General features: G+C 44.7%; 4 protein-coding genes across 8 annotated transcripts; 1 reads left to right on the top strand and 3 right to left on the bottom strand.

The window, feature by feature from the left end:
- Positions 1–234: 234 nt before the first annotated feature.
- Positions 235–1,918, bottom strand: LOC144704803 (uncharacterized). Its single transcript, XM_078577334.1, has one exon. It carries the CDS (start codon positions 1,046–1,048, stop codon positions 452–454), a length of 597 nt encoding a protein of 198 aa, XP_078433460.1. The 5' UTR covers positions 1,049–1,918; the 3' UTR covers positions 235–451.
- A 155-nt stretch (positions 1,919–2,073) lies between these two features.
- On the bottom strand, positions 2,074–9,683 carry TUDOR1 (TUDOR-SN protein 1). Of its 2 annotated transcripts, none has more exons than XM_078577326.1 (17): positions 9,527–9,683; positions 8,831–8,996; positions 8,645–8,719; positions 8,441–8,554; positions 8,261–8,365; positions 7,199–7,405; positions 6,912–7,118; positions 6,732–6,839; positions 6,481–6,651; positions 6,189–6,386; positions 5,766–6,092; positions 4,593–4,823; positions 4,090–4,278; positions 3,931–4,008; positions 3,199–3,393; positions 2,745–3,125; positions 2,074–2,413 (listed from the first exon to the last, which is right to left on the bottom strand). In XM_078577326.1, the coding sequence occupies exons 2-17, from the start codon at positions 8,978–8,980 to the stop codon at positions 2,222–2,224; spliced, it is 2,928 nt and encodes a 975-aa protein (XP_078433452.1). In that variant the 5' UTR covers positions 8,981–8,996; positions 9,527–9,683; the 3' UTR covers positions 2,074–2,221. The 2 variants fall into 2 exon arrangements, with proteins under 2 accessions (XP_078433452.1, XP_078433453.1); XM_078577327.1 differs by having other exon boundaries at positions 9,483–9,644.
- A 294-nt stretch (positions 9,684–9,977) lies between these two features.
- Positions 9,978–12,369, top strand: LOC144704802 (P-loop containing nucleoside triphosphate hydrolases superfamily protein). Of its 2 annotated transcripts, none has more exons than XM_078577333.1 (3): positions 9,978–10,164; positions 10,279–10,350; positions 10,431–12,369. In XM_078577333.1, exons 2-3 carry the CDS (start codon positions 10,329–10,331, stop codon positions 11,915–11,917), a joined length of 1,509 nt encoding a protein of 502 aa, XP_078433459.1. In that variant the 5' UTR covers positions 9,978–10,164; positions 10,279–10,328; the 3' UTR covers positions 11,918–12,369. The 2 variants fall into 2 exon arrangements, with proteins under 2 accessions (XP_078433459.1, XP_078433458.1); XM_078577332.1 differs by having other exon boundaries at positions 9,978–10,189.
- Positions 12,370–12,607: 238 nt separating this feature from the next.
- Positions 12,608–18,647, bottom strand: LOC144704801 (Amidase family protein). 3 transcript variants are annotated; one of them, XM_078577328.1, is made up of 13 exons: positions 18,418–18,647; positions 17,307–17,405; positions 17,058–17,171; positions 16,446–16,670; positions 15,464–15,546; positions 15,298–15,398; positions 15,090–15,213; positions 14,840–14,994; positions 14,525–14,661; positions 14,277–14,447; positions 13,993–14,217; positions 12,885–13,118; positions 12,608–12,811 (listed from the first exon to the last, which is right to left on the bottom strand). In XM_078577328.1, the coding sequence occupies exons 1-13, from the start codon at positions 18,583–18,585 to the stop codon at positions 12,704–12,706; spliced, it is 1,944 nt and encodes a 647-aa protein (XP_078433454.1). In that variant the 5' UTR covers positions 18,586–18,647; the 3' UTR covers positions 12,608–12,703. The 3 variants fall into 3 exon arrangements, with proteins under 3 accessions (XP_078433454.1, XP_078433456.1, XP_078433457.1); XM_078577330.1 differs by lacking the exon at positions 17,307–17,405; XM_078577331.1 differs by lacking the exons at positions 17,058–17,171; positions 17,307–17,405; positions 18,418–18,647 and adding an exon at positions 16,748–17,023.
- Positions 18,648–26,636: the final 7,989 nt, after the last annotated feature.

The raw sequence follows: 26,636 nt of genomic DNA, 5'->3' as shown, positions 1-26,636 counted from the left end.
TACAGCTTTTGGATACTTGAGCAAAAAATAATACTCTCTTTGTACAGTACTGATGAAAGTTGCTTTCCTTTAATAAAGATCACATTGACTGCACTACCTAGACTATAACCTTTTCGATTAGATACTTTCTTCGCATTAAATGTCTAAGAAAGAGAATATTTATTTCAGAATAGAGACGGGTCAGTCGACTTGCTTTCTAAATTCTCACAGCCAAAGCACACAACCCCATCAAGATTCCGAGTCAAACCCTGCAAAAACCCAGTTCAAGTTCAAGACCTCTATCGGGTCAATAGCAACAGTCACGAAGGACAAAGAGGCAGAGTAGAAGAGCCCAAGAAATGATCACCGAAGGCAAAAGATCAAGAAAAGAATAAAGATGAAAAAAAAATTACAGACTGTTCAATCTTTTTCCTCTCATCGCATATCATCCTTTCTTACTCGAGTACAGAGACTAACGAAGAGGGGATTGGTGAATTATCAACCGTCCGCGAACCTTATCGACGAGCTCAATTGCACCAGAGACCATCCTTGTTCTCCCAGTCGGCGTCTCCTTGATAGTCTCCAGCTTGGGTTTCCAAAGCTTGGCCTTGTCAGCGTTAACGAGCCTTCGGTAGTCCTTCTCGAGAGCGGGCGTGGTGCAGACACGGCCGGCCGGGGCGTCGTCGGAAACCCTGATCTGAAGCTGGCCGGACGACGTTCTGTGCACGTCGAACTTGCCATGCAGAACGATGAGTTGACGGGCTATGGCGGAGAAGGAGAGGACGGACTGGAAGACGTGGACGGGCAGGAGGAAGTACACGTGTCCGGGGAGGAGAAGCTCGTCGCCGGCCATGGCGGGGATCTTCTGGCCGACGGTGAAGGCGTCGGAGCGGCAGAGGAGGTGGCCGGGGTGCCAGGTCAGCAGCTCGGACGCGCTGATTGGCTCGAGGAAGTACACGTGGCCGTCCGGTTTTATGAGCTTGGCGCGGCCGCCGTCGGTGGCGGCGGCGGGGGTGGCGGCGGCGCCGAGGAGGGATTGGAAGCGCCGCCGTAGGAGATTGGCTTTCATTGGGAGAGGGTGGAGAGGTGTAGAGAGAGAGAGAGAGAGAGAGAGAAAAAGGCCAGATAGAATGCTTTTGCGCAGCCTGTCTATTGAGGACTACACGAGCGTGTCGTGCCACCTAAGTACGATCTAAGCAAGTCTCTCTCTCTCTCTCTCTCTCTCTCTCTCTCTCTCTCTCTCTCTCTCTCTCTCCTTTTATTTATGGGTTGTCCCGCTCTCTCTCTATTCCTCTCTTCTTTTCTCTCCTGATTTTCTTTATCCTTCTCTCTTCGACTCTTTCTCTCTCTCTCTATTCCTCTCCTCTTTTCTCTCTTGATTTTCTTTATCCTTCTCTCTCTCTCTTTCTTCTGTCCTCGACTCTATCTCTCTATTCCTCTCTTCCTTTCTCTTTATTTTCTTTATCATTCTCTCTCTATTTCTCCCTTTCTCTTTCTCTTTACTCCTATTTTCTTCTCTCTTTGACTCCCTCCCTATTTCTCTCTTTCACTTTCTCCCCATTTCTCCCTTTCTTCCCTATTTCGCTTCCCCCCATTACTCCCTTTCTTCTCTCTTTCACTTTCTCCCCATTTCTCCCTTTCTTCCCTATTTCGCTTCCCCCCATTACTCCCTTTCTTCTCTCTTTCACTTTCCCCCCATTTCTCCCTTTCTTCTCTCTTTCACTTTCTCCCCATTTCTCCCTTTCTCTTTCTATCTATTTCTCTCTTTCTACCTCTCTTTATTTTCTTTATCCTTCTCTCTCACTTTCTCTCTTTCTCTCTTTCTCTGTCTATCTAGTTCTCTCTTTATTTTCTCTCTCTATTCAATGTAGGGCTTTTGCTTTGTCTGGGGTCTTGAGTTTTGACTGCCAGGCTTTGCCTCTCACCTTTCCCCAGCGGCTGCCAGCACCACTCCGACAGTCTTAATCCCTACTTCATTTCCAACCCATCCCTAATTCCTTACTTTGCCAATCAACTCTCTCTCTATATCTACACAGTGCACAGGACTCCAGCCCGGCATGGCAGAGAAAGACAAGTACAGAGCCAACATAGCCCTTGACCGGTCAGAGAACCCAAATTATTCGGAAAAGCCAAAAACGATGTTCCCAAAACTCTGTCCAACTAAAGCATAATTAAGACTCTTCTCTCTAAATCTTCTCTCTCTCTCTCTCTAGGGTTTCTAGCCGCAAGGAGGGAGGTTAGTCTACTTGCGGGCCCCACCGGGCCTTCTCGCCGGTGGGCCCGAGTCTTCGTCATCGGAGCCCACGTCCCCATACTGCCATATGCCCAGCCTCTCCAGCTTAGCCTTCTTCTCATGTTCTTCCAAGTTCTCCAGCGACGCCTGTCTCTCTCTAGAATCCCATCTCTTCTTCCTCTCCAGCCTCGCCAGCCCTTCCTGCGCATTCATCCCACATCATCAATTTCAATAAATAATCCACATCCGGTGTTCGTCATCACCGCCCACGACGACGAAAGGACGAGGACGACGACTCTTCATAGTCAACTTCTTTTGCCTCTGTGATGGTCAACAGTTGACGAAGAAGTGGTCATCGTCCTCGTCATTCGTCTGCCACTAGGATGAAGATGAGAATTCTGTACTCATCATTCCAAGAGCAGATGAGGCCGATGGCGAGTCGGCCCCGTCGTAGATGAAGAACTCGTCATCGCCGCCAGACTGCAACCCAAAGAGACGACGGAAAGACGAAGTCTTTGAGATTGATTCATACCCGGAGCATCTCGGCATTGACGCTGGATCCTGCCTCCACATCGACGAGGGTGACGAGAGTCAATGGCCCAGTTCCCTGGCCTTTGACTTTTCCAGCAGACGAGTCTCTCTCCTCGACCTGGGCCTTGAATGCTTTGGGGCCGCCGCTGAGGGTCCGCTCGCTGAGGAACTCTGCTGCCTCTGGGCCGAAGTCCTCATCGAGGTTTGGCACCCGGACAAAGGCCAGCGAGCACAGCTGGGCCAGTGGTGGCGACGAGGCGAGGGGCGGGTCAAGCGGCCTCAGCCGGCTGTATGGCACCGTCTCCTGATTCCCGTAGTCAATGTAGAAGACCTCGAACTTGTCGTCGACCGATGCCACTGCCCCACGTGGGCCGTTGACAACCTGAAGTCAAAGTCAAGGGAAAGGGTCAACAGGAGGAGAGAGGTGGGAGAAGGAAGTCAACGACGGATTTTACCATGGCTCTGTTCCAGGAGTTGTCCACGCTGAACTGGGCCAGGACAAGCTCGCCCTTTTCCGGGTTGAAGGCACCGAGGACGGGGGCCTCGAGGAGGGTCAGCCCAGCGAGTTGATTCTGGAGGGCCACCACCCGTTGGTCGTCTACCGTTTGGACATAGAATTTGCCACCGCCAAGCACTTCCGTTACCGACACCTGCACCCAACATGAGGGATGGACCATAAATCAACCCCGAGAAGACTCAACTTCAATCTATTTGCGTTTCTCTAAAACTTTCTCTCTCTACAGATATCTTTATCCCTATAAATCTATCTCCATCTCTCTCAATGAATCTCTTTCTCCAAACATCTGTCTATAAATATATCTGTGTCTCTTTCTATGCATCTATCCCTCTCCACATACATCTCTATGAATCTCTATTAACATATATCTCTCTCTACATATAACTCTATCTCTATAAATCCGTCTCTATCTCTTTCTGTGTATCTGTCCCTCCATACATCGATCTCTATGAATCTCTAAAAATCTCTCTTTATTGAATATCTCCCTCTCTACATCTATCTCTATCTCTACCTCTATCTCTATCCCTCCCTGTACATCTCTATAAATCTCTCTCCCTCTCTTTTTTGAATCTCTCTCCCTCCCAATACCTATCTTATCTAAATAAATCCCTATAACTCCACCTCTCTATATTTATCCTTATCTCTCGAGCAGAGGTCAACGAGGTGGTACCTTCAGGACTTCCTTCCTCCTGCCCTCCGGAACAGCGCCATTCACAGGCTCTTGACCCTCGACATAATTCTCCCAAATCTAAAAATATCAGAAGAGAGATGATATAGTTCAGTTGCGAGAGACAGAGAGAGAAAAACAGATTTGACTGGACGAACATACTTTGAGTTTTTGCTGCTTCGCGGATTGCTCAGCCTGGATGAGAAGGTGAGACTCGGGGATTTTATCTGCGCCAAAAGAAGGCTGAAACTTGGCCAGTCCAGCTTCCAGAAGACCAATAGCGGCGTTCGTTCTTGATTCCCACAGGGAACCCAAGAATGTCCCACCGCGGTCAACGGTTTCCACTTCAATCTGAAATAAAGAACCAAAAATAAATTAAATAAATTGAAACCGTGAGATAGATAGAGATAGATAGGTAGATAAAGATAGATATAGAGGGTAGATAACAGAGATAGATAAAGAAGTAGATAGAGAGATGGATACATAGATAGATGAGATGGATAGGTATAGATGGAGAGAAATATATAAATAAATAGAGAGGTAGATTGGAAGATCGAGAGATAGGTAACGAGTTAGATTGAGAGAGAGAAGATAGATACACGGATCGATGATATATAGATAGATTATTGATAGACAGTAAGCTAAAACATTTAAAGTCTCCCCACCTCAACATCTCTTTGAAGGATCCTCCTCCTCATGAGGGCAATCGCCTCCTCAGAGTAGGGTTCTTCTCTTCCTGGGCATCTAACTCCAGATAAAGCAAAGGCAATGCTGCAGGTTTCTTTTGGAATGTAAAGCTTGAATCTGTGACCACTCAGCACGTATTCCACTACAGCCGGTTGCCGTCTACCCCGTTGCAGGAAAGGTAGGAAATCCCTGGCTTTCTTTCCTGCCGCCTGAAAAACACAACCCAAAGTCAGCCAATCAGATAAGATTAAGAGAAAAAGAACGAGTTCTAATTCCTTCCCCAAAATGAATATTAGGGTTGGACGACAATCATCATATTCATAATTCATGTGCGTCTTGGAAGAGTGATGATTTTTTTTGAAGAATTGGACGAGTGGTGATGAAAAATTCAACAGATGGATGAGGACAACGATGATGGCAATCGGAAGCTTAATTATGACCATATAAATAAATGCTCTATCCTAACTCGGAAATTGATGGATCAAGAAAACAATGACAAAGAAGTCTCTTAGAAAGAAATGATGGCTACGGCGATAATTCATGGACTGATGAATGACTGTGATGATGACGTTTGTATCTCTCGAAAACCAGAAAATGATGACCCGATTAAGTGCTCTATCTTAGCTTGGAAACGATGAAAATGACGATTTGTCCTCTACCAATTGATAGCGATGGCGGATGTTGATCACATACTAAAATGCTACATTTTAGCTTGGAAACCAATGGATGCATGAATCCTCTCAGAAACCAGATAACGATGTTGGTGATGCTTTGTCATCAACCAGTGGATGGCAGTAATGATGACATCCCGGGGAAACCAGATGACACTGACATGATTAAATGCTCTATCTTTAGCTTGGAAACCATTGGATGAAAATGATGTCTCTTGGAAACCTGATGACAATAGCGATGATGATGACATCTCTTGGTAACCAGATGACAAAGGCAATGACGATGATGACATCTCTTGGAAACAAGATGACAATGGCGATGATGATTCATCATCGACTGATGAATGATGATGCTGATGACGGCACTTGGATACCAAATAATGATGGCAATGACAATACGTCAGTGTCATCCTCCGCTAGTCATAATCATTGTTAATGACAAACCGTAATAATGAATTTATAAGGAGGCCTGGTGATAACCGTGGTCAGATCGGTGACGTGCATCACAGGGGGGTCCTTGGCCGAGTGCATCCCCTTCTTGCCAATGGTGGCACGGGACTCAGCAGCCAAAAGGGCATCGTAATGGCTAGACCTCTCCTCAAAATCTCTGTGCCTCACGACTGAAGCGAACCCACGAGCCACCAACAGCTCGGCAACATTGACTCCAGGTTGACTTCCACTTGCGGGGACAGCCTCGTCTTCCTTGGATGGAGAAACCAGGAACACAGATCCAAAGTCCATTAATCTTGCATCGGCGGGTCCATCGGAGGGATTGACTTTCCTCGAATATTCCATAGAAACATTCACCTGAAAAAGAGGGAGTAAGAGTCAACCACTGGGTAGATAACCAGGAGCATATCCAGATATAAATAATTTCTAGAGAAACAGTGAACTAGAGTGTACTTGACGGCCAACAAGGCGACTGCGCAAGAACTCCTTGGCCTCCCGAGCATAGGGAGCAGGTTTCTCATCCCGGCGGGGATTTCCAATTTTAGGAGATCTGATACTTGATAGGTTAACTCTTCTCTCAGCTTGTGGGCTCCCATAAGGCACTGCATCATCTGCAACGATGACACAATCACCACTGACGACCTCCACCACCTATGAAAAGAAGATTCACCATTATAGAGGTTGACACAAAGAAATGGGAAAGAGTTTTTTGAGTGTAATGTCCAGCTCTGAAAACGAGATTTACTTTTCCAGAAAAGTTCTGATTGTGAATTGCTTTTGAGTTTGTTGCTGGAGGAACGTAATTTATCCACAGTCGGATGCGTTCTTTCTTTGCTTGAAGTTCAGCAGACTTCAACTTTCTTTTGGCTTCCTCTTCCATCATATTTGCACTCCATTCCACATATTTCGCCAAACCCTAGAAATAGGAATACCGGTTTAGTTTGACAAATAACTGACAAAATAATAGAAAATTCGAAAGCAAATAAGACGACATACATTCTGTATGAGCTCTAAGGCAAGATCCTTTGCATCATTGCCATCCGGATAATATACGGATCCAATCAAATTGTTGAATTTGTCCAATCCTTCAAGCACAATTCGGATCTGGCAGTTTAATTGTTAGAATTGAATAATCATAGAAAGTTCCTGAACTCTAGAATAGGCAAAGATACACACTTCTCTATTCAAAACCCGAATCTCTGTGAAATGCTTAGCCTCTCTGGCAAAAGTATCTGGCGCAATTTCTGAGGACGCAGAAGCTGCAAGCCTTTGTGCTGAGGTTAGAGTTGTCTGACCGCCCGTCGCACTTCCATTGGCGTCATTGTCATTTATTTCCACCTCAGGAAGAACTTCAACCGTGCCTCTTCGTCCCATGGATGGAGCCTTGATACATATGCAAATAAATAGGTCGTGTAAAGAATAAAAAAGGGAAATAGGAGCAGTGCGCTGAACTGAAATCTTACCTGGATCCCAGCAACAAAAATCTGGACGAATTGGAAGTCAGGAAGCAGGTACGCCCGTACAGTGCTGCCGTCACGAACTTGCTCAACAATGCCTTGAATGGGTTTTCCCTTATTAGCTGATAAGAATCCCATGGCATCAAAACTACTGGAATCTCCAATGGCTGATGGAGGGAGAATTCTTTTCGAAGCCTCTTTCTTCTCTGGGTCCTGCACCAATACAAATACTGAAATATTAGAAGATTTGAAACCACCACATACTAGGGTTTGTTGTCCTAGATGACGATGATGAAATATCATTGTCCTTATCTTTCAACTTTATCGGGATGGCAATGACGATCATGGCATTGTCATTGCCATTTATCATCACCGTCACCTAGAGGCCGATGACTGAAACGAAGAATGACCAGGATTGATAGAACGAATTTATTTTAGATAAACTAGTTTCGCCTTCTAAATTCGAATCCTTCAAGCTCGCCGCTTTCAGGAGACGATTGAACCATAGCGGCTAATCATCATCCCAGTCATTTGTCCGCACGCAGGATAATGATGGCAATGACAATTTTGTAATCATCATCGTCATTTGTGCATTGCAAGGATGCCAACGATGTTGGTGTTGTCATCAATATCTGATGATGACGATGACTATTGACTAGGATGGCACATGATGATGACGAATTCGTCCTTGTCTTCTAGGCTTTATCCTGGTTTATGACTAGCCGTCACTTATTCTGGATAAAAACAAAGAAAGAACACAAACTTAATTCGGATGATCTTCCAATTAAGGTTTCCCACGCAATGATGCGCTTGCCATCATGACAAGGATGGTGACGATTAGACATTACCCATCGTCATATGAAAGAGTAAATAAAGAAAATGTTGAGCAAACAATGATGAGTGTCTGGATTGTCATCCGTCAACAATTCAGGACATAGGATGTTGATAATGGCTACGACTCGTCATCGTCATCTTGGTGAAAACGAATGATGGGGATGTTGACAACGGACCCTGAAGCAATTTAGAATATAAATAGAAGATAAGAGAGAAAACGGCCGGCAGAATAACCTGGCTCCAAATTCCGAGGCCCTTCTCCTTAGCTTGTTCCTCCAGATTCTTAAGGTCGTCAATAAAAGGGCTTGCCTCACCCTTCTGTTTACCTTGATCTCTGACCTGAGTAATTAAGCAGATGAATTCTCATCATTCATCTCATAACAATGGAAAATGCCAGACAAATAAAAATACTACCTTTGCCCAGCCTTCAGAAACTACAAGCGCGGCAACATTCTTCTCACCGAGGAAAACGGAGCCAAATTCACGGCCTATAGATGGCACTGCGTAGTCCACCTTAAAAGTCACATCCTGAACAAGAAAAACAAATTGAAAACCATTTTCGGCTGGAATTAAGTAAAAGGATTAGGGAAACCCAGATAAATGATGTCGAGAGAAGACCTTTCCAATGCAGAGCTTCCTCAAAAATTCCCTACTATCCCATGCAAAAGGTTCATCATCAGTGCCTCGCCGCGCCTAAAGTGGAAATCATAAGCATCTTCATAAAAAGAAAGAAAGATAAAAATGAAAAAAAAATATATTACATTTACACAAAAAAGATAACTTTCTAGGAAAATGTTGCGGTACCAGTCTAGGAGCAATGAGAGAAGACAAAGTAACAGTCTTCTCCGGTGGGATCTCCGACTTGGAACTTCCCATTATCACAAGACAGTCCCCCGAGGAGACAGATTTCACCTTGCCCCTTAGCCATCCCGTGGCTCCGGCTGCCGTCGCCATAAAGGATAAATAAGATCTGCATCGTCAAAAGATGAAATGAATTAGAAAGATTTTGGTAGCAGAGGAACAAGTATATTAAACGCAAATACAGGGAAGAAAAATCAGATCTTTTCCCCAATCACAAGTCCTCTCGTTAGGACATCTGGTCCAGATTTACGGATAATTATCCAAATAAAACCAAACAATTGGAAGAAGGTTCAATTCTTGCGTAAATGTCAAATCTTTGCGAGTTTCCGACCATCGGATCGGTAGGAAAGGACCCAGATCGCGACGGGAGAAGACATGCATCCCATTCCAAAAAGAGCTAGATCCGATTCGAATAACGCCACACCTCCGAGTCATTCACGTAACACGGGTCGGAAGAAATCAACCGCCCAAAGCAAATCCAAGGAGGAGTGACAAAACGGGAGAATCAAACCGATGCGCCGGCCCAACAGTGATGAAGGGGGGAGAGATCCAAGGAGAAAATGAATAGAAAAACGACTTGGGACGATGATAATACCCCAGATCTAACGAAAAGATGAGTCTTCGACGTCAACAACAGACCTCGATTAAGAGAAAGGGATGAACAGAGCGAGAGATCTTGAGATCGCGGCCCGATGGATCCCTCGCTCGTCTTCGATTCCCTTCGATGTCGCCGAGACGCGATGGATAGAGAGAGCCGCTGAAATTGCCGCCGGTCGACGGAGCGCAAGCAATGGCTATTAATGTGAGTACCAGAGGCCGATCTAAACCATCCCCCTCAAAGATCCAAATATTTACAGAAATACCACTTCAAGTCCCATCTTAATTGACCGAATCGACTATTGCAATGTAAACGCGCGTATGAAGAAAGATCCAAAACATTGACCAAGTCCCCGCGTCCCTCTCTCTCCATAACGCCGTTAGAGAGAGAGAGGAAACTGCCGTCCACGCTCACGTCTGGGGGACACGATAATTCCCCTAGCCCGCGGTCCACCGGACCGCTTCCCGGGAAGAGAAACGTTCTTATTCAGAAGATTCGAGAAAGAAGACGAAGAATTAGGGTTTTGGTAAATCCTTCGATCTCGCCATGAAATTCAGCGCATTCGTCTTGGACTTCGCCACGGATTTCCTCTGGATTCGATTTCTTGGCTCTAGTTTTACCTCAAGTCCAGCCGTCGTTCTCGAATCAGATGGAGGGAGGTCGAAGAATTAGGGTTTTGGTTGATCCTTCAATCTCGCCACGAGTTTCGTCTTCCATTTCTCCTTGGCTTTCCTTTTGATTCGATTTCTTGGCTCTCATCTCATCCTAAACCTAGCTGTCGTTCTTGAATCAGACGGAAGGAAGACGAAAAATTAGGACTACGGTAGATCCTTCGATCTCGCCATGAATCTCGAGGAGGGAGGAGGTACGCGCGTTCGTCTTCCTCTTCGCCGTGGATTTCTTTTCGATTCGATGTCTTGGCTCTCATCTCTTCCAAAAATCTAGCCGTCGTTCTTGAATCCGACGGCTCGGAGAGCCCCGTGAAGGAGAGCTGCTGGAGCCAGAGAGAAGCGCTCCCCGGCGAGCCTCGCTGCGCGATCTGCGGCCGCTACGGCGAGTACATCTGCGACGAGACAGATGACGACGTCTGCAGCTTGCAGTGCAAGAAACTTCTTCTGGACAAGCTTCCGATCAAGAAGAACGCGACTGCGATCGCGAAATTACCCGCCCTCGACAAATGCTTCTACGTCGGCGACCGATCCTCCGCTCGATCCGAATCACTCTTCTCGGACTGGAAATTCAACCTCCCGCGGAAGCTGCTCGAGAATTTGAAGTCGGCCGGTTTCGAGATCCCGACGGCGGTTCAAAAACAGGTAATTCCGGCAGTTCTCGATCGGAAAAACTTGCTGGTCTCTGCGGAAACAGGTTCGGGGAAGACGATTTCCTTCCTCGTGCCATTGGTCGCTCGCTGCGCAGAAGCCCGGCTGAAGAACCCCGAAGCTGAGAAGAAAGCCATAGCCCTTGTTCTTGAGCCAACTCGAGAGCTCTGCGTGCAAGTGGAAGAACAAGCGAAGCTTCTAGGAAAGGGGCTGCCTTTCAAGACCGCGCTCGTCGTCGGCGGCGACGCCGCCGCCGGGCAAGTCTACAGGCTAAGCCAAGGGATAGAGATGATCATCGCCACTCCCGGTAGGCTGATCGACCTCCTCGTCAAGCATCCGACCGTCGAAATCGACGAGATCAGCGTCCTTGTTCTTGATGAAGTAGATTGCATGCTGCAGAGTGGGTTCCTCGACCAAGTAATGCAGATATTTCAGGCCCTCTCCCAGCCCCAAGTCTTGATGTTCTCTGCCACTGTGACTGATACTGTGAATAGAATTGCCTCGGATTTGGCTAAAGATCTGGTGATCATCTCAGAGGGAAGAGGAAGAAGGCCCTCTGAATCTGTGGCGCAGATTGCCATCTGGGTGGGTTCCAAGAACAAGAAGAAGAAGTTGTTTGAGATTTTGAAGAGCGAGAAGCATTTTGTAGCTCCGGCGATGGTTTTTGTGGAGTCTAGAATGGGTGCTGAGCTTCTTTCTGAGGCTATTACTGTTTCTACTGGGCTGAAGGCTTTGGCGATTCATGGGGAGAAGGAGATGAAGGAGAGGAGGGAGATTATGAGGGTGCTTCTTGCTGGGGAGGTGGAGGTGGTGGTGGCGACGGGTGTTCTTGGGAGAGGGGTGGATTTGTGCGGGGTTAGGCTGGTGATTATCTTTGATTTGCCTAATTCTATGGATGAGTATGTGCATTTGGTTGGGAGGGCTTCGAGAAGGGGGGAGAAGGGCACGGCCATTGTTCTTGTGAGTGAGGAGGACAAGAGGTTGTTTAAGGACCTGGTCAGTGTACTTAAGGCCTCTGGAGCTCAGGTTCCTCGTGAGCTGGCTGGGTTTTGTCAGTCCATGGAAGCTCAGCGTGGTGGTTCCCAGAAGAAGAGGAAGGTAGGAGTCAGCTAGATAAGAAAATTTATCTTCGTCTTCATTTTCAGTGTTATGCTCCAATGAACTTCAGAAAAAGAAGAGGGAATCAGATTGATGGTCACAGAGGAGATTGACCCATCATGAAACAAGATCAAAGTCTGAAATTATCTTGTTCTTGAGAAAAGGAGATTGAAGGGTTGACCACTTGGGAATCAGATCAAAGTGTACACTGTACAGAGGTTAGATTTGTCATTGGGAAAAGAAAACAGAACAAAAGTTTGGGAGATTGAACGGCCAATGAAAGGGGGAAAGAATGACCCATCATGAAATCAGATTAGAGCTCACATAGCCTAGAAGTCACTGCGGAGTTGTACAGCAAAATACTGCCCAGTTGCAAACAGATTATAAGAGTGAAGAATGTAATTGATGGTTTTGTTTTTTGATGAATCGTGAGAGGATAAATATCTTTATTATAAATTTTTGGATAATTATGAGTTCCAGCTTTAGTATTTTTATTAATCTTGGTACAATAGATCAAATACACTAGCTAAAGTAACATTGAAACAATTCCACTTTAGTTTATTGGTAAGGTTTTTGACGAACTTTCTGCTAGACTTGACTTAGGACTTCAATCCTTTAGTTTTAAATCTATATAATTTCTTGTTCCTGCATAGGTTCCTATACATCTATATGTAGCAGGATGGGAGTCGTTGTTTGGGGATTAACTACCAGGAGGAAGCTTTCTATTACCGTACAAATAAAACAACAGTCACCCGGGCAGCTGAAGCTGTAGGTGACTGGAAGACAGAAATAATACAAAATCTAGGGTGATGGGGGAGAACTAACAATTTCCTCCATCGCGTCGTCTATTGGTGGGCGTTGTCTGTGGTGATCAGTTACAGACTGATAAGTCATGCCCAGTGCCAGAGCCTGGAGACACATTCTGATTAAATTAAAAGGAACGGGGCAGAATCGACTTGAATGATTATAGATCGAAACTTACAATGTGATCATGATCTGGAGGGGCGTATATTCCGGTAGTCTTGGTGGTTCTCCGTTGGGTTCCCCCTTTGGGTGGGTCGTCGATCTCCTCGAAGCCTGTGGGAACAACAACTACTGGCATTCCCACGAGGTTACCCACGCAGACCTTTTCCCAGTCCGTGGCGTTTCCGATGAAGGCGTCCACAATGAAACTCTCGCGGACTTCTTGGATCAGCCTCCCCCGCGCCCTCTGCGCCTGCCCACAGCCAGTAAGTTTTTGAAGTTATATGAACAAGAAAATAATAAAAGCTTTGGTTTCGGTTTGTGTTATTTCTTTGTTTGCCTAGCTTGTTCTTTTCACGTTTGGATTTGTTTTCAGAGAAATAACGAAAGAAGGAAAGAAGAAAAACTGCGAGAGGGGTTTTCTGCAGTTGAGAGAGGACGCAGAGAGTGACAGAAATGCTGAGGGAGATTTCTTTTGCTGCAGTGAAAAATGAATATTTTGCAGTTGAGTGAAAAGAGGAACAATGTAGAGACAGAAAGGGGGAGAGAAGGTGAGTGATCATGGAGTGGAGACAGCAGTGAATTAAACGCAGTCAGTGACCGAATTTGAGAGAGAGAATTTGCAGGAGATAGAGAAGTGAATGAAACGCTGGGAGTGACAGAAATGGGAAGAGAGAGAGAGATTTGGCACTTGGCAGTTGAGAGAGGTGAAGAAAAAAAACAGAGATATATTTCCCTTGAAATGGGGAGGTGAGGTAAAGAAAATGCCAACTGAAATGGGGAGGGAAAAGTGAAGAACACGAAGTGACATAAATGTTGGGGAGGAGAGAGACGTGTATCGTAAAACAGAGAGAAATGAAGGAAATGCATGGATTAACACAAGTGGGAGAGAGATTTCGCAGTAGAGAGTACAGTGAATAAAAAACAGGGAGTGACGGAAATGAGAGAAATTTTGCAGTAGAGGGTGAAGTGAATGAAAAAATAGGGAGTGACCCAGGAAAGTAAAAGAAATTATGAGAGAGAGAGAGGGAGAGGGAGAGATATTTGCAGCGAGGTGAAAGACGCAGGAAATTAAAAGAAATGGAGACAGATAGAGACAGATGAAGAGAGGTGAAGGCGCTTCAGACCTGGATGTAGTCCACAGCTGGAACAAGCCGAGCCCTGCGCAGCTCCACAGGCCACTGGTCTTGGGCTTCGTATTCATCATCCTGACCAGATCTCTGCCACTTGTCGAAATGAGCCAGCATGTCCACGTCCATTGTGAAGTTAAGGATCGACTGAGCAGATTCCACGCTGTATCTCAGCTCAAAAGGCACCATTTCCACTCCTTGGGAAGCCAGCACGTCAACCATCTGCCAAAGAAATTACTTATTTTTTTATGAAATTATTTATAAATGTCGCCTAGACTAACCTCCGTGTCAGCATCTTTTAAGTACCCGACGCTGAGCTTTTTCAGGTCAACGCGAAATGGGTCCATCAAGTTGACTTCCCTTGATGACGGGTCGTTCGGATCATGCCCCCTTATGGTATCAATGATGACTGCGCAGTCAGCCGCGGTTCGGCAGATGGGGCCAAGCTTATCCTGAAAGCCAAATTCTAAGAAAATTAGTACTGTTTCAAGTGATGACAATTTTGGCAAATCAAAAAAGGGAAATCAACCAGACTCTCAGAAATGCTCATAACGCCGCTTCGCCCAACCGTCCCAAAGGTCGGTCTCAGAGCTGTCACCCCACAACGTGCAGCCGGATAAGTCAACGAGCCGGCTGTCTCTGATCCAATTGCAAATGGAACCATCCCTTCAATTTTAAACGTAAACGATCTTGGTTATCAGTCAAATCGTGAGGCAACGATGTATAATTATGTATCTATCTATATAAACGGACACAGCATTGGAAAAGTACGTATTAGTATAAATAAATATAGAAAGACAGATAATGTGAGTCCGGGAATGGATCGAAAGATTGAGCAAGTCACCAGCAGAAGTGCAGGCGGCAGGCCCAGCTGATGATCCTGTTGAAAACTCCTTAACGTTCCACGGGTTTCTTGTCCTCCCGCCAAACCATATATCATCATAGGCTAGCGACCCAGTGACCAGTTTCCCAACGAGAACCGCACCAGCAGATCTTAACCTATTGAGCAGAAAAAAAAGGACGATTTTCCATGAAAAATTCAATTATTGCCGATCTCTGAAGAACATCAAACCTATTGAGCAAGTGAAAAAAACCTCTGGTAGACCCACGCCTCCAAGTCCAGGACCTGGTCTTTGAACGCCTTCGAACCCCACGTTGTCTTATAACCTGGGACTGCTATTATATCCTTCAGACCGTACGGTATCCCATGTAGTGGCCCTTCACATCAATAACTTCAGTTCCTTCCGTGATTAATTACTAATAAATTTGCAGTAAAAAAGTTGTTTTTAAATTCATTCTTACCCAAATACGTGCCCGCCTGAAGCAGTTCATCTGCCCTCTTCGCCTGACTGTACGCCAGATCATCTGTAACTGTGACCACCGCTTCCAGAACACGATCATATCTGCGGAGATAAATTAAATGATGTCACCCTGGGGTGAGAATGACGTCACGGGTGGCAAGACCCACTTCTTCAATCTCGTTATGAAGATGCGGGCGAGCTCCTGAGACGTGATCTGTCTCGTCCTGATCAGCTCTGCAAGCTCCAGGACCTGTACAAACTGGCAAGGCTTAGAGAAGGATGACGGAAGACTGAATAGGACGGGACGGCACTGAGGTCAATCAATCGTGACAGAATGTCACGATTGAAGAAGTGCCACTTCATGACGAAACGGGACGGAAGGATTTCCTTCCGTTTCCATTCAGAGGTAAGGATGGGTGACTGATGATGGTAAAGGACTGAACGATTGACGGTTTGTCATCCGTTTCAGTCTTACCTGCAAGTATAGTTCAGGGACGCGGACGGGACGATTTTTTCGTCCCGGGACGAAAAAATCATCCCGTCCAAGGGTATGGACGAAATTCGGGACGAAAATTCGTCCCAGGGACCATCGGACGGGACGGTTTTCGTCCCGTGGGACGAAAAAACTGTCTGCCCGGAAGTCTTTGACAATGGACGGACGAATGTGGACGAAAAAACTACCGGATTCACATCCGACGGTTCAGATGTAGCCATGTGGCCTCACTCTGACAATTTGCATCAAAGTCCCTGTATTTTTTTGCACCTGCAAACTGACGACGCTCAGAAACAATTGTACATATGTCCATTTGGATTCTCTCTCCTCCATATTTCCCTAAAAAACTTAGAAAAATCTATATTAATATACTACAAATATCAAATGGTTTTTTTCGTCCGGGACGCGGGATGGGACGGTTTTTTCCCCGGACGGGATGAAAATTCGTCCCGGGAGGGCTGGACGGGACAGTTTTCGTACCGTCGGACGAAAATTCGTCCCCTCCTTTGTCCCTATACTGAATCCGGACGTTGGACGGGACGAAATTCGTCCCATCCCGTCCATCGTCCACGTCCGGGACGATCCAGAACTATACCTGTAAGAAATGTAAATGGGAAATACTGGAGGGCAGATTTGTGAAATCCAAGAGAACCCACACTCATGAAGGCAATGTCTTCTTCATTGCTGGGCTTCTTCGTGCCTGCAGCAGTAGGATAGTTGAACCGAGGGCTGATTCTCTGAGCTTTGTTAGAACTCCAGTCGGAATTGAAGACTAGAACAGATGGGTAGTGTAGGCCTCCGTCTTCAGAGGAAACCAGCTTTCGATCTTGTCCAAATGCAGGTACGTTCAGCTCCCTCGCCCCTTTGACCATCTCCTTAACCTAAAGAGAGGAAAACAACATAAAATAGATACTCATCCAACTTTTAGACGAAGTTTTCTTGAAGTTTCATGATCTACCAGAATTTTCGGAAAATGGACCATTTATTTCCTGGCAGTTTTAGTTTCTGTGGGACATCTCGCCGTAGCCCGGGGTAATGTTGAAAATTGGAGAAGAAAACTAGTATTGCTTCTGCCTTGGAGATGTTGAAAAAGGGAAAATCTATACCCCGTTCCAACTTTTGAGGGGAATTTTTCTTGATGTTTACTCATCAATCAGAATGATCAGAAAACGGGCCATTTCCTGATAGATTTACTCTCTGTGGGCCATTTCATCATAGCCGGTGCAAATTTAGAAAAAAAGTAAAAAAGAAAAGAGAACTGAGTTTGCCTTGGAAATATTGAAAATATCGACATCGAAGAGATCTAGCGTATCCTTGAGGTGCAGTGCCTTGTCATCCTCATCTTCATCAGCATGTTTGACCAGTGGAGCTTCTTTTTTGACCTAAAATTAAAAAAAAATTTATTATTGCAAGTAATACTCAACTTGAGATGTGAGACACAAGAAGTCAATGATGAAAGTGTCTACAGTAATCTCTCACTCCCTCGATGTTTTTGTATCTTATCTATCTACCCCTACCTTCCAAATTTTATAGTATCCTTTGACCTGCATCCGAGAGCTAAGTCGTTTTCTGGGACAAGAAAGTCCCCACAGGTTCTTCAAATGGCTGGAAAGCGCCTTTCAGGTCAAGAAATTAAGAGACAGTCGGTGCCTTTTTTTGCAAATAATTTGAATGATAAAGGAAAATAAGTCTGTACGAGTAGAAATTTATTTCATGTTTTTTTTTCTACAACAGCAATATGTACGTGCCGCAAAGATTATGGTCAACACCAACTGGTGAACAATTTAAAAAATAATGGGAGAAAATTATTTCCATTTAACAATAAATGTTATTTCAAGTTTTCTCTAGGTAACAGCAATCTGTTGGTGATGCAAAACCGGCAATGAATGAGAGGTGACATATGTGGAATGGGATGGAAATTAACAGTGATCAAGGGAAAGAGATGCATGGAGAGTAACATAATTGGAGGAGAATAAGTCCGTATAACTACATATATATTCGAGTTTTCTTTCTAACAGCAACCTGCAGGTGATGCCGAAACGGTGAAGCAATGAGAGAGTTAAATACATCGAATTGGATGGTAATTGGTTGAGATAAAAATAAAAAATGGAATTATGTGGTAATGTGGTGTGATCAAAAGAGGGATGCATATCGTAAAATAGTTGGAGGAATAATTGGAGGAAAATAAATCTGCATAGCTCTATATATTTCAAGTTTTCTCTCTGTAACAGCAACCCCTAAGTGTCCCGGAAGATGATACTCCGCGCCATCTGGCAAAGGGTTTGAATAATAGAGAGAGGAAAATAAGTCTGCACAACTATTTGTATTGCATCTTTTTCTCTATGCGAGAGCAATCTGTCTGTGATGCCGAAACGGTAATGGACTTAGAGATTAATAAATACGTGTAATTGATTTTCATGTTCAAACAATAGATTCGGTATTTAAAAACGAAAGCAAAGTCTTCTGTTCGAAAAAATTAGGAAAAAATCGACTGATCCGTTGCCGCGGGCGAATTATAGCTGATTTGTCCCAATCCAAGACAAATAGGGACAAGGAAAATCAACCACGAGCGATCCAGGTAGCCAGAAACATAGATGGAGTAACATAATTGGAGTTTCAACCAAATACCATAGATTCCGGGAAATGCCGGCGCCGTGCTACGTCTGCGGCCACAATTGGGGCGGATCGAAGAAATTCAGCCGCATAGAGGAGGAAGAAGATGGTTGCGCAGGACGCATGGTGAGCGGCGGCGAGCTTTGCTGGCTTGCTACGTGGTCGCCTCTCAGGAAGACTCATGGCGGCATCTGCAGGAGATCACTGCTGTACTCGAGACTCGAGAGGATCGTTTGGGGGGAAATTGTCGGAAAAAATCGCCCATATTTATACCATTCAGGAGTTAAAAATATTATTTCGGAGGATTCAACGTTAAAATAAAATAATAAGCAGGATTTAGGGACCGACCTTGGACCGATGACAGATCGTCATCCGTCCGAAAACCGTCATCTATCCTTCACTGTCTGGAGCGACGGACGGACGGATGACTGAACGAAGATCCTTGAGTCATTCATCATTCGTCATCTGTGACGGATGATGGGGGATGGAAATGACGGATGACTGAGGATGACTGATAATGTTTTTGGATGACGGAATAATGAAGAAATATTATTTAAAAAACTATAAAAGCTATTTATTCATTTGAAAAAATGAGGGCAGGGATGACGATAAGCGAGGACGGGGACGGGGACAACCGAGGAGGGGGTGGCCGTCCCCCGAGAACGGAGACACATGGACGACAAGCGAGGATGGGGACGGGGACGACCGAGGCTGGGGTGGATGCCCACCGAGGACGGGGACGTGTGGACGACAAGCGAGGACAGGGACGGGGACGATCGAGGACTGGGTGGACACCAGCCGAGGATGGGTGGGCGCCTGCCGAGGACACATGGACGACAAGCGAGGACGGGGACAGAGACGACCGAGGACGGGGTGGATGCCTGCAGGGGACAGGGACGCATGGATGACAAGGGAGGACGGGGACGACGAAAACTGAGGACGGGTGGACGCCCGTCGAGCACAGGTGGATGACTGCCGAGCACGGGAACGGGTGGACGACCAAGAACGAGGTGGATGCCTGCCAAGGACGGGGACGTGTGGACGACAAGCGAGGACGGGGACGGGGACGATTGAGGACGGGGTGGACGCCGGCAGAGCACGGGTGGACGACCGCGGAGGACGGGAACAGGAGGACCACTGCCGAGGATGAGGATGGCGAACTATAAATGCTCTAGAACTTAAATAATCTTCATAAAGTTATCAAAGTGTTATACATGAAAACATGTCTTACACCTAAGGAAACAAATAAGAAAGGAAAAAAAGCGAAGGATCCCCTGCTTATATGACTGCTCGCAGAAGCTCGATGTTCGTGGCCTCCTTCATTGTCTTCGCAATTGCAGGAGTATGTAGGTAAATATCTCAAGACTCATGCACATCCGTTGGAGTGGGATGGTCATCATTAGTAAGTGAACTAATGGAGGCAAGATAGCAGGTACGCAATGAAGTCGTCAAGGCTTCGAGGATCGATCAGAGCTATCTTCATTGACGTATCAAGAAGCGTTGATGCTCCAATGCATTCATTACGGCGTATGATACTTTCATATTTGTCAAACTTAGGTTGCATGGCCTTGCATGCATCCTGAATTGATTCCTTCTGTGAGCTTGGTAACAAATCCATCACGGCAAAAATATCATCATTGTCGAATCAATCCTTGGCATCACTAAGGTGATCTGATATAGTCCTTATCACGACAAGCACTATAGTTGCAATGACAACCTATGAACTACTTATGAAGTTAGTTGCCTCGAGAAATATCAATTATATATTATAAAAACCCTCCAACATAGCCCATTCCTCAAACTCTAAGCTGTAATTCTTCCTGCTCATTGAGACGAGCGCACGCGCCATTTGATCAAGAACATCTCGCTTATCTATGGCACCGCAAGCATAGTGTACATTGAGTTCTACCTTGTTGGGCAATCTAGAAGCACTTTGTCATTTTTTGTCTTTGCAAGAAGCTTGCATATCTGCTTGTAGTTCTCCCTCTTTTTAGGTGAACGAGAGATAGCCTTTACAAGTTCGCGAACTCGGGCCACTGCCTCCCCAAGAGAGGTCCTGTTACGTCGATATGATGTGTCAATTGATCTCTAACCTCGTCACATACACACTGCTCTATTCCTGTTGGTGTCAAGCAAAGGCTTTTTAGGCTCGCCCTCACAATCAAGTTCAAGACATGTGCCACATATGGCAAATGTCGATCAATACTAAATGCGGGATTCATAGGCTGCAACCTTCTCTCCAGAAAACTACATCATTTTTGTGTTGTTTGCATCGTTGTCGATAGTGACAATAGAGACCTGCATGTTAGTGAAAATTTAGATATTTATGCTAATAAAAATGTCGGCAGTGAGAAATATCGATGGGAATGAAAATGTTGATCATACCTTAGAGTGAAGGTCAAAATCTTCTAGGACATCAACAACGAGCCCACTCATTGTCTCCCCATCATGCTTGTCTTTGATGTGACGTATGCCAAGAATTTGCTCTTGAAGCTTCCATTCTGCATTGATCCAATGGCTAGTTACAACTTAGAAGGCATAACCGTTTGTAGTCCAAGCATCCACTGTGAGGGACACACAATGTACATCATTGAACCTATTTGGAATAGCTTTATTCAGTTGAGTGTACTCTATCTTGTCAGTGTCCTTAATTACCCACCATCCATACGTCTTGCAATTGGACTGTGTTCTGAATTGCCATGTTCGTTGGAATGCATGTGTTAGCAAATGAATGCATGGCAGTGCAATACAGACGATAAGCCGGAGAATTTCTTGCTTCTCCGCCTCTAGAGTAACACAAGTGTAGTACTGTTTTGTTGAGGACAAGTTGGAAAATACTTCTGCAACGGAACATTGCAAAGTCGCTATACCTTTGAGTTCATCATGTACCTTCCAATGAACTGCTTGTAAATATCGCCATAAAACATTTGTGCTCCCATCTTTACTTCGTTATAAGTAGACTTTGTTTGCGGAGTTTATACCATGGCACAGTTCACATATATACTTCAAATCGTCCAATGGCATGAAGTACTTGAAGATTTTTGCCCTAAGTGGCTTCCTCGAATTTGACTTCGCCCTTGAGGGTAGTTCCTACTATCATTACCTACCCCCACCTCCTGCTCGCCTTCACTGCGATGGGGCGGTACATTGTACGCACTGGACTCCACGAAAATCTGATATTACTCAGGAAATACTTTTCTCCTGGAAAAAATTGCCAACTTACTCTAAGTTGAGGCATACATATAGATTCCAACGCATGTTTTGGTGCAGAAATGGAAGCTTGATCAGATAAAAATAAAATAAAAATGCCAAAGAGTGACACGTGTTTAAAATAAATAACTCAAGAATAAAACATCTTAAAAATGACTGCATATGGGACCTTCATAAAAAATATTTTTCTGTTAAAAAATTATTGGGGGCCATCCACATGGTTTCCAATAAGTGGTGGGACCATGTTAAACATGCAGTGGTACAGAAAGAATACAGCATCATCATCATTATAATTCACATCATCACAATTTGATGTAATGGAGTTGGATTCCAGTATATTCTGTCTGCATAACATCTGAGGAAAAATATGCAGTATAGAGTTGGATAAAACCCATCACTCGATCGGTCATATATCCATCCAAAGTATCAACATACTTGAGACCACTCACAGCCCCTTCCCAATCTTCTATCAAAAGCTTGGCCTCGCCTCTTTGTCCATGCAGAAATACAGATGAGAAGTTCAAGATGATTAGCAGTTGAATCATCGTCATTAAGCATGATTATAAGTATTTTTTATGATTTTGCACACACGACAATTTCCACCTCCAGCTAAAAAAATATATGGTCACATAAATGGAGTACTTAGGGAAAGGTGGAAATCTCCACATACTTGTGATGTAATGTTCATTTTTGGCTGATTGGAGGCGATTGAAGTAAACACTAAAATGGTTGATCTTTTACTACACTCTATCTGCTTCATTCACAGAGATAGAGATATACACTTTTGACCAAGGTCAGTCTAAGTAAATGTGGGAAATATCTTTGTCACACAATTTATAAAGCAAAATAATCATTGATTAAACATGATGATTAGTATCTTATCAATACCCACAAGAAATATCTTTTCTTGTAATTTTGAACTTTGCTTCCCTACTCTAATTTAAGGAGATTTGAGCGGGAGCATGACTCATGCATTTTCTCTCCTCAAATCCTTCTTCTGCCGGATCTAGTAGCGACATCCCTTTAAGGATTATCAGTTGCTTATTTTCTTCACACTTTACTTGAATGGGGAACGATATCGGAATATCCAAGTCATGGTTTCAGCAGAAATACCACGACCATAAAAGACACTGACAATTGAATAGATTCATCATGCTATGTGATGTAACGCGAAGAACGCCGGGATAGAACGGCTCGTGTTACACCACATGGAGGGCGAGGGCAGTCATGTCATGTAGTGGAGATAACTTATGTGGATTAATGCAATTGATGATGCGATGATGAAATCGATGAGAAGTAAGTCACCCAACGTCGACAGGCACCAACGAACACTAAATCACTATAAGTAAGACCTGGGAATGCCACTAGGCTCCCGATGATCCGGACGTCGGATCGAAGACCAGCGGTGCGACCTCGGTTACTTCCATTAATGCACACACCCTCGACAGACCCAACCAAGGACGTACCGATTGAAATCCTATCCCTTCAGAACGAGAATCCTATCTATCACTAATCTAACCCCCGGCGGTGGAGAAAACGTTCGGAGGCACATGAAGAAATAATATAACGCCGAGCGGGAGTTATGAGCGTGTCGGTAGCAGCAAACGGCGATGTCTGATTTGACAGTAGTGTGTGACAAGCCCCACATATGCGGGATGACAACCCAGATAGACACAACAGTGTGAATAGACGTGCCGCCATGAGTAGACGTGGTTGTGCTCATGACAGCGAACGCAGCAATGGGCGCAACATTGGTGCAACAGTAGCAGGTTGTGGTGTCGCGGCGAGGTGGCGAGGTACGGCGGCAGCGAATGCAACGGCTGGGCATGGCAGTGTGGCGCCGACAAGGCAGGGCAGTGCAGCAGAACGGTAGAGGTGGCACGACAACGCCGTAGTGGCAAGGCGCGGTGGCATCCGGGTGTGACGACAACGATGGCGGGTGGCAACAAGGCATGGCGGCATAGCGCGATGAGGCACGACGTCAGCAAGGCATGACAGTGCAGAGGCCGCGAGGCATGGCGGCGTGGCAACGGCAAGGGTTGTAGCCGTGGTTGGCAATTGCAATCGCGGCAGCAGTTGTGGTCGCAGTGGCGGCTGGCAGCCACAGCTGTAATCCCGGCTGCAGTGGGCAGCCGCACCTAGTGCAGCAGACCGCGAGAGTGGCACGGGCGGCCCATGATGTCTCAAGAGCGGTGAGGGCGGGCGTGGTCGCAGGCAGGGCACTGGCAGGCGGCGGTAGCCGAAGTTCTAGCGAAGACGGCGGCAACGGTGGTTTTCGGCGATCAAGATTAGGGATTTTTCTCTCTATTTTCGTAGTAGCAGTTTCGTAAATACTACAAAAACTAAAAAACACTAAAAAATCGGGGAAAAATCCTTAAAACTCACATTTTTTTCAATCTTTTTTTCTCTTCTCCTCTCCTATTGGCGGCCCCACCTTTTATAGGGGCAAATATAGGCCTTCCCCCTTAGAAATATAGGGGAGAAGGCCCAATTAAAGTAATTAGGCCCCCCTAATAGGAGAGAGAGAGACCCCTAACATGCCCGTGCATGGACTCACACACGCGCAAACGTGTAGGTCCATACGGCGGTCCAAACACGTGCGAACAAACAAAAAACAAACACATACGCAGCCGACATACATGACCTACTAAACAAGGAAAATGTAAGGAAAGATAATGATAACACCCTAAATTCGATCTTTATTTCATGTTATTAGCACAATTTTATGCATTTAAAGAGCTTAAAATGGGGTTGTTATAATATATTTACATGAAAATATTGTTTTTAAGTGATTTCTGATTTTTCCCTAATTTTCTGTTAATTCTATGAATTTTAAAGGATTTATTGGAGCTCGAAATAACTATTTTTGAATGAAAATGGCAAGTTTAATATTTCATTTTGGGATTTATTAGTTTGGGGATGAATCAATGAATTTTTTAGAAATTTTTACGAATTTTTAGGATTTTTCTGAGATTTTTTTGAAGAGGAAATGTATTTATTCTAAGGAAAAAAGGTATATTTATAAGAGGAAAAAAAGTATTTACATCATTTTCGAACTTTGAAGGGCCTCTTTGCAAAGTTTCGTTGCAAAAGACCCTCAAAACAGCTCTCGGTCGTGACTGCAGGCGTAAAGATGTGATTTAAAAAAGTTTTTGGGTTTATTGCAAATGTTTTATTAATTGTTTTAATGTTTTAGGAAAAAAAGCGGAGGAGAGAGAGTGCGCAAAGGGTATATGCGCAATTACTTGTGGGCGGCGTCATATAGTGATTCCAGAAATTCAGAAGGGTCTTCTTACAAATTTGCAAGGAAGCCTCCGTCCGATTGACGTGGCCTCATCGTAGCCGTCGGATGATAATCCGACGGCGTGTAATGAGAGCCAGCGCTGGGAGGTAAAGTCACCGCCCACACAGCGCATACAATGCGCGTGTATGGCGGTGACATGGTGAAGTATAAGTGGACAGAGAGATGAAGAAACGCACATGTACGTGCGTATTGAAATGGATTCCAAACGCGCCGTTTGACAACTCTTTTTGTTTTTATTTTTTGTCAGGTGGGTACGTGGCGCGCCAAGGATGTGCCTGCTTGGAGGAGTTGAAGAGTCGTCATCCAATCAATGGAGGACACCTCAGCGCGAGCCAAAAAAAATATAAACATGAATAAATGAGTTTAAATCCAATGGCTAATATTGGTTTAAATTCATTTATTCATAACTTTTGATCCAGAAGTCCGTTTGAAATGATTTTTTTATGGATTTGCTCGTTTTGATCCCCTCTTTCTATCTATATGGTTGGATCATTGAGATCAAGCCTGAATTGATAGATAAAATTTAATTACTAATTAGGGGTAAAATGGTAATTTATTCCATTTTACCTAGGTATAAAAGCCGAATTTTGAGAGGGAGGGGTCATTCTTGATGGTGCTCTATCACAACTGCAAGACAGAGAGGAGCCCCAGCCTGGATCAACCTGTATGGTACATTTTCCTTTCATTGTATTTGAATTTTGGTGCATTTTGAATGAAATTAGTTCAATTTCTTGTTTCTTCTTCTTGATTCTGATCTGAACTTCTAAATCGCTTGGCTTGAGCGGCATGTACAAGCCCTGATTAGGATTGAGAGGAGAATTTGAGGGATTTAACTAGGCATTCAACTGCATTCCCAAAGAAAAACTCTAAAAAATTTTGATTTAATTTTTAGGAGATTAAATTACCCCCATTTTATTTCTGAATTATCAAACTTACAAAACCAACCCAACTCAAATCAAAACTTCCTTATCAACCTCTCTAATTGACCTCTTGGACCCTTTTATTTGGATCAAAGAAGCCAATCTAGAGCTCCCTATTTCTTCTATTCATCTCATCTCTTCTACCCCCCTTCTAAATTTCTCTTCTAATTAGGGTGAGTTGATCCTCATTGAAGATCAAATTCACTCTAATTAGGGTTAAACTACCAAGAAGATCATCAAATTGAATTCCTTACTAGCTTCCCTTGGACGACACTCGTACTTATCACTACACATCTTAAGTAGAGTTTTTATAAATATTATTGTATAAGCTAAAATTTACAACAACAAGGGCTAAAAACCGCATAATTTTACCCATATTTTTGGCTTATCAGATAACATAAAACCGTTGTGGCCCATTGACTAGGCCGGATACTCCGAAGGCTGGGTCTCGTGTGTGAACCCTCACTCGACGAACTGGTTCAACGGTGTCTTCGAAGTTGGATGGTCCCCCATCACTATGCATCATGTACCATTATCAACTTAAGATACCATTGATACTAACTCAGATACCATTGGTATGAACTCACAAGTTTATATTGGGGAGAGAACGAGAATGGAGGGTGAAGATGTTGGGATGGTAATCAACACATGATCATAATAAAAGCGGCTCAAAGGATACACCTGAAAAGTTGTATAAAAGACTAATTATTATTTACGGGTGACGGCACCAAGCGATGGGCGACCGCTCCAAGCGTCAGGTGATGGGTGAAGGCAGCGGAAGCGGGCGCGACAAGCAACTG

Source organism: Wolffia australiana, chromosome 6, assembly GCF_029677425.1.
Source record: "Wolffia australiana isolate 7733 chromosome 6, ASM2967742v1".
Lineage (NCBI taxonomy): Eukaryota > Viridiplantae > Streptophyta > Magnoliopsida > Alismatales > Araceae > Wolffia > Wolffia australiana.
The sequence above is the reverse complement of the archived record's forward strand: the minus strand, read 5'-3'. Positions and strand labels throughout refer to the sequence as shown.

Bases quoted from the DNA above. Each gene is read 5' to 3' on its own strand.
- LOC144704803 (XM_078577334.1), bottom strand. From the start codon at position 1,048: ATGAAAGCCAATCTCCTACGGCGGCGCTTCCAATCCCTCCTCGGCGCC.
- LOC144704802 (XM_078577333.1), top strand. From the start codon at position 10,329: ATGAATCTCGAGGAGGGAGGAG. The intron at 10,351-10,430 runs GTACGCGCGTTC...CCAAAAATCTAG, and splicing joins GAATCTCGAGGAGGGAGGAG to CCGTCGTTCTTGAATCCGAC.
- TUDOR1 (XM_078577326.1), bottom strand. From the start codon at position 8,980: ATGGCGACGGCAGCCGGAGCCACGGGATGGCTAAGGGGCAAGGTGAAA. The intron at 6,093-6,188 runs GTACACTCTAGT...CCTCTTTTTCAG, and splicing joins GTCGCCTTGTTGGCCGTCAA to GTGAATGTTTCTATGGAATA. The intron at 3,394-3,930 runs GTACCACCTCGT...TGTTGGGTGCAG, and splicing joins GGAGGAAGGAAGTCCTGAAG to GTGTCGGTAACGGAAGTGCT.
- LOC144704801 (XM_078577328.1), bottom strand. From the start codon at position 18,585: ATGAGTCTTCCTGAGAGGCGACCACGTAGCAAGCCAGCAAAGCTCGCC. The intron at 15,399-15,463 runs GTGGGTCTTGCC...TTATCTCCGCAG, and splicing joins TTCATAACGAGATTGAAGAA to ATATGATCGTGTTCTGGAAG. The intron at 14,995-15,089 runs GTTTTTTTCACT...TCTGCTCAATAG, and splicing joins GAGGCGTGGGTCTACCAGAG to GTTAAGATCTGCTGGTGCGG.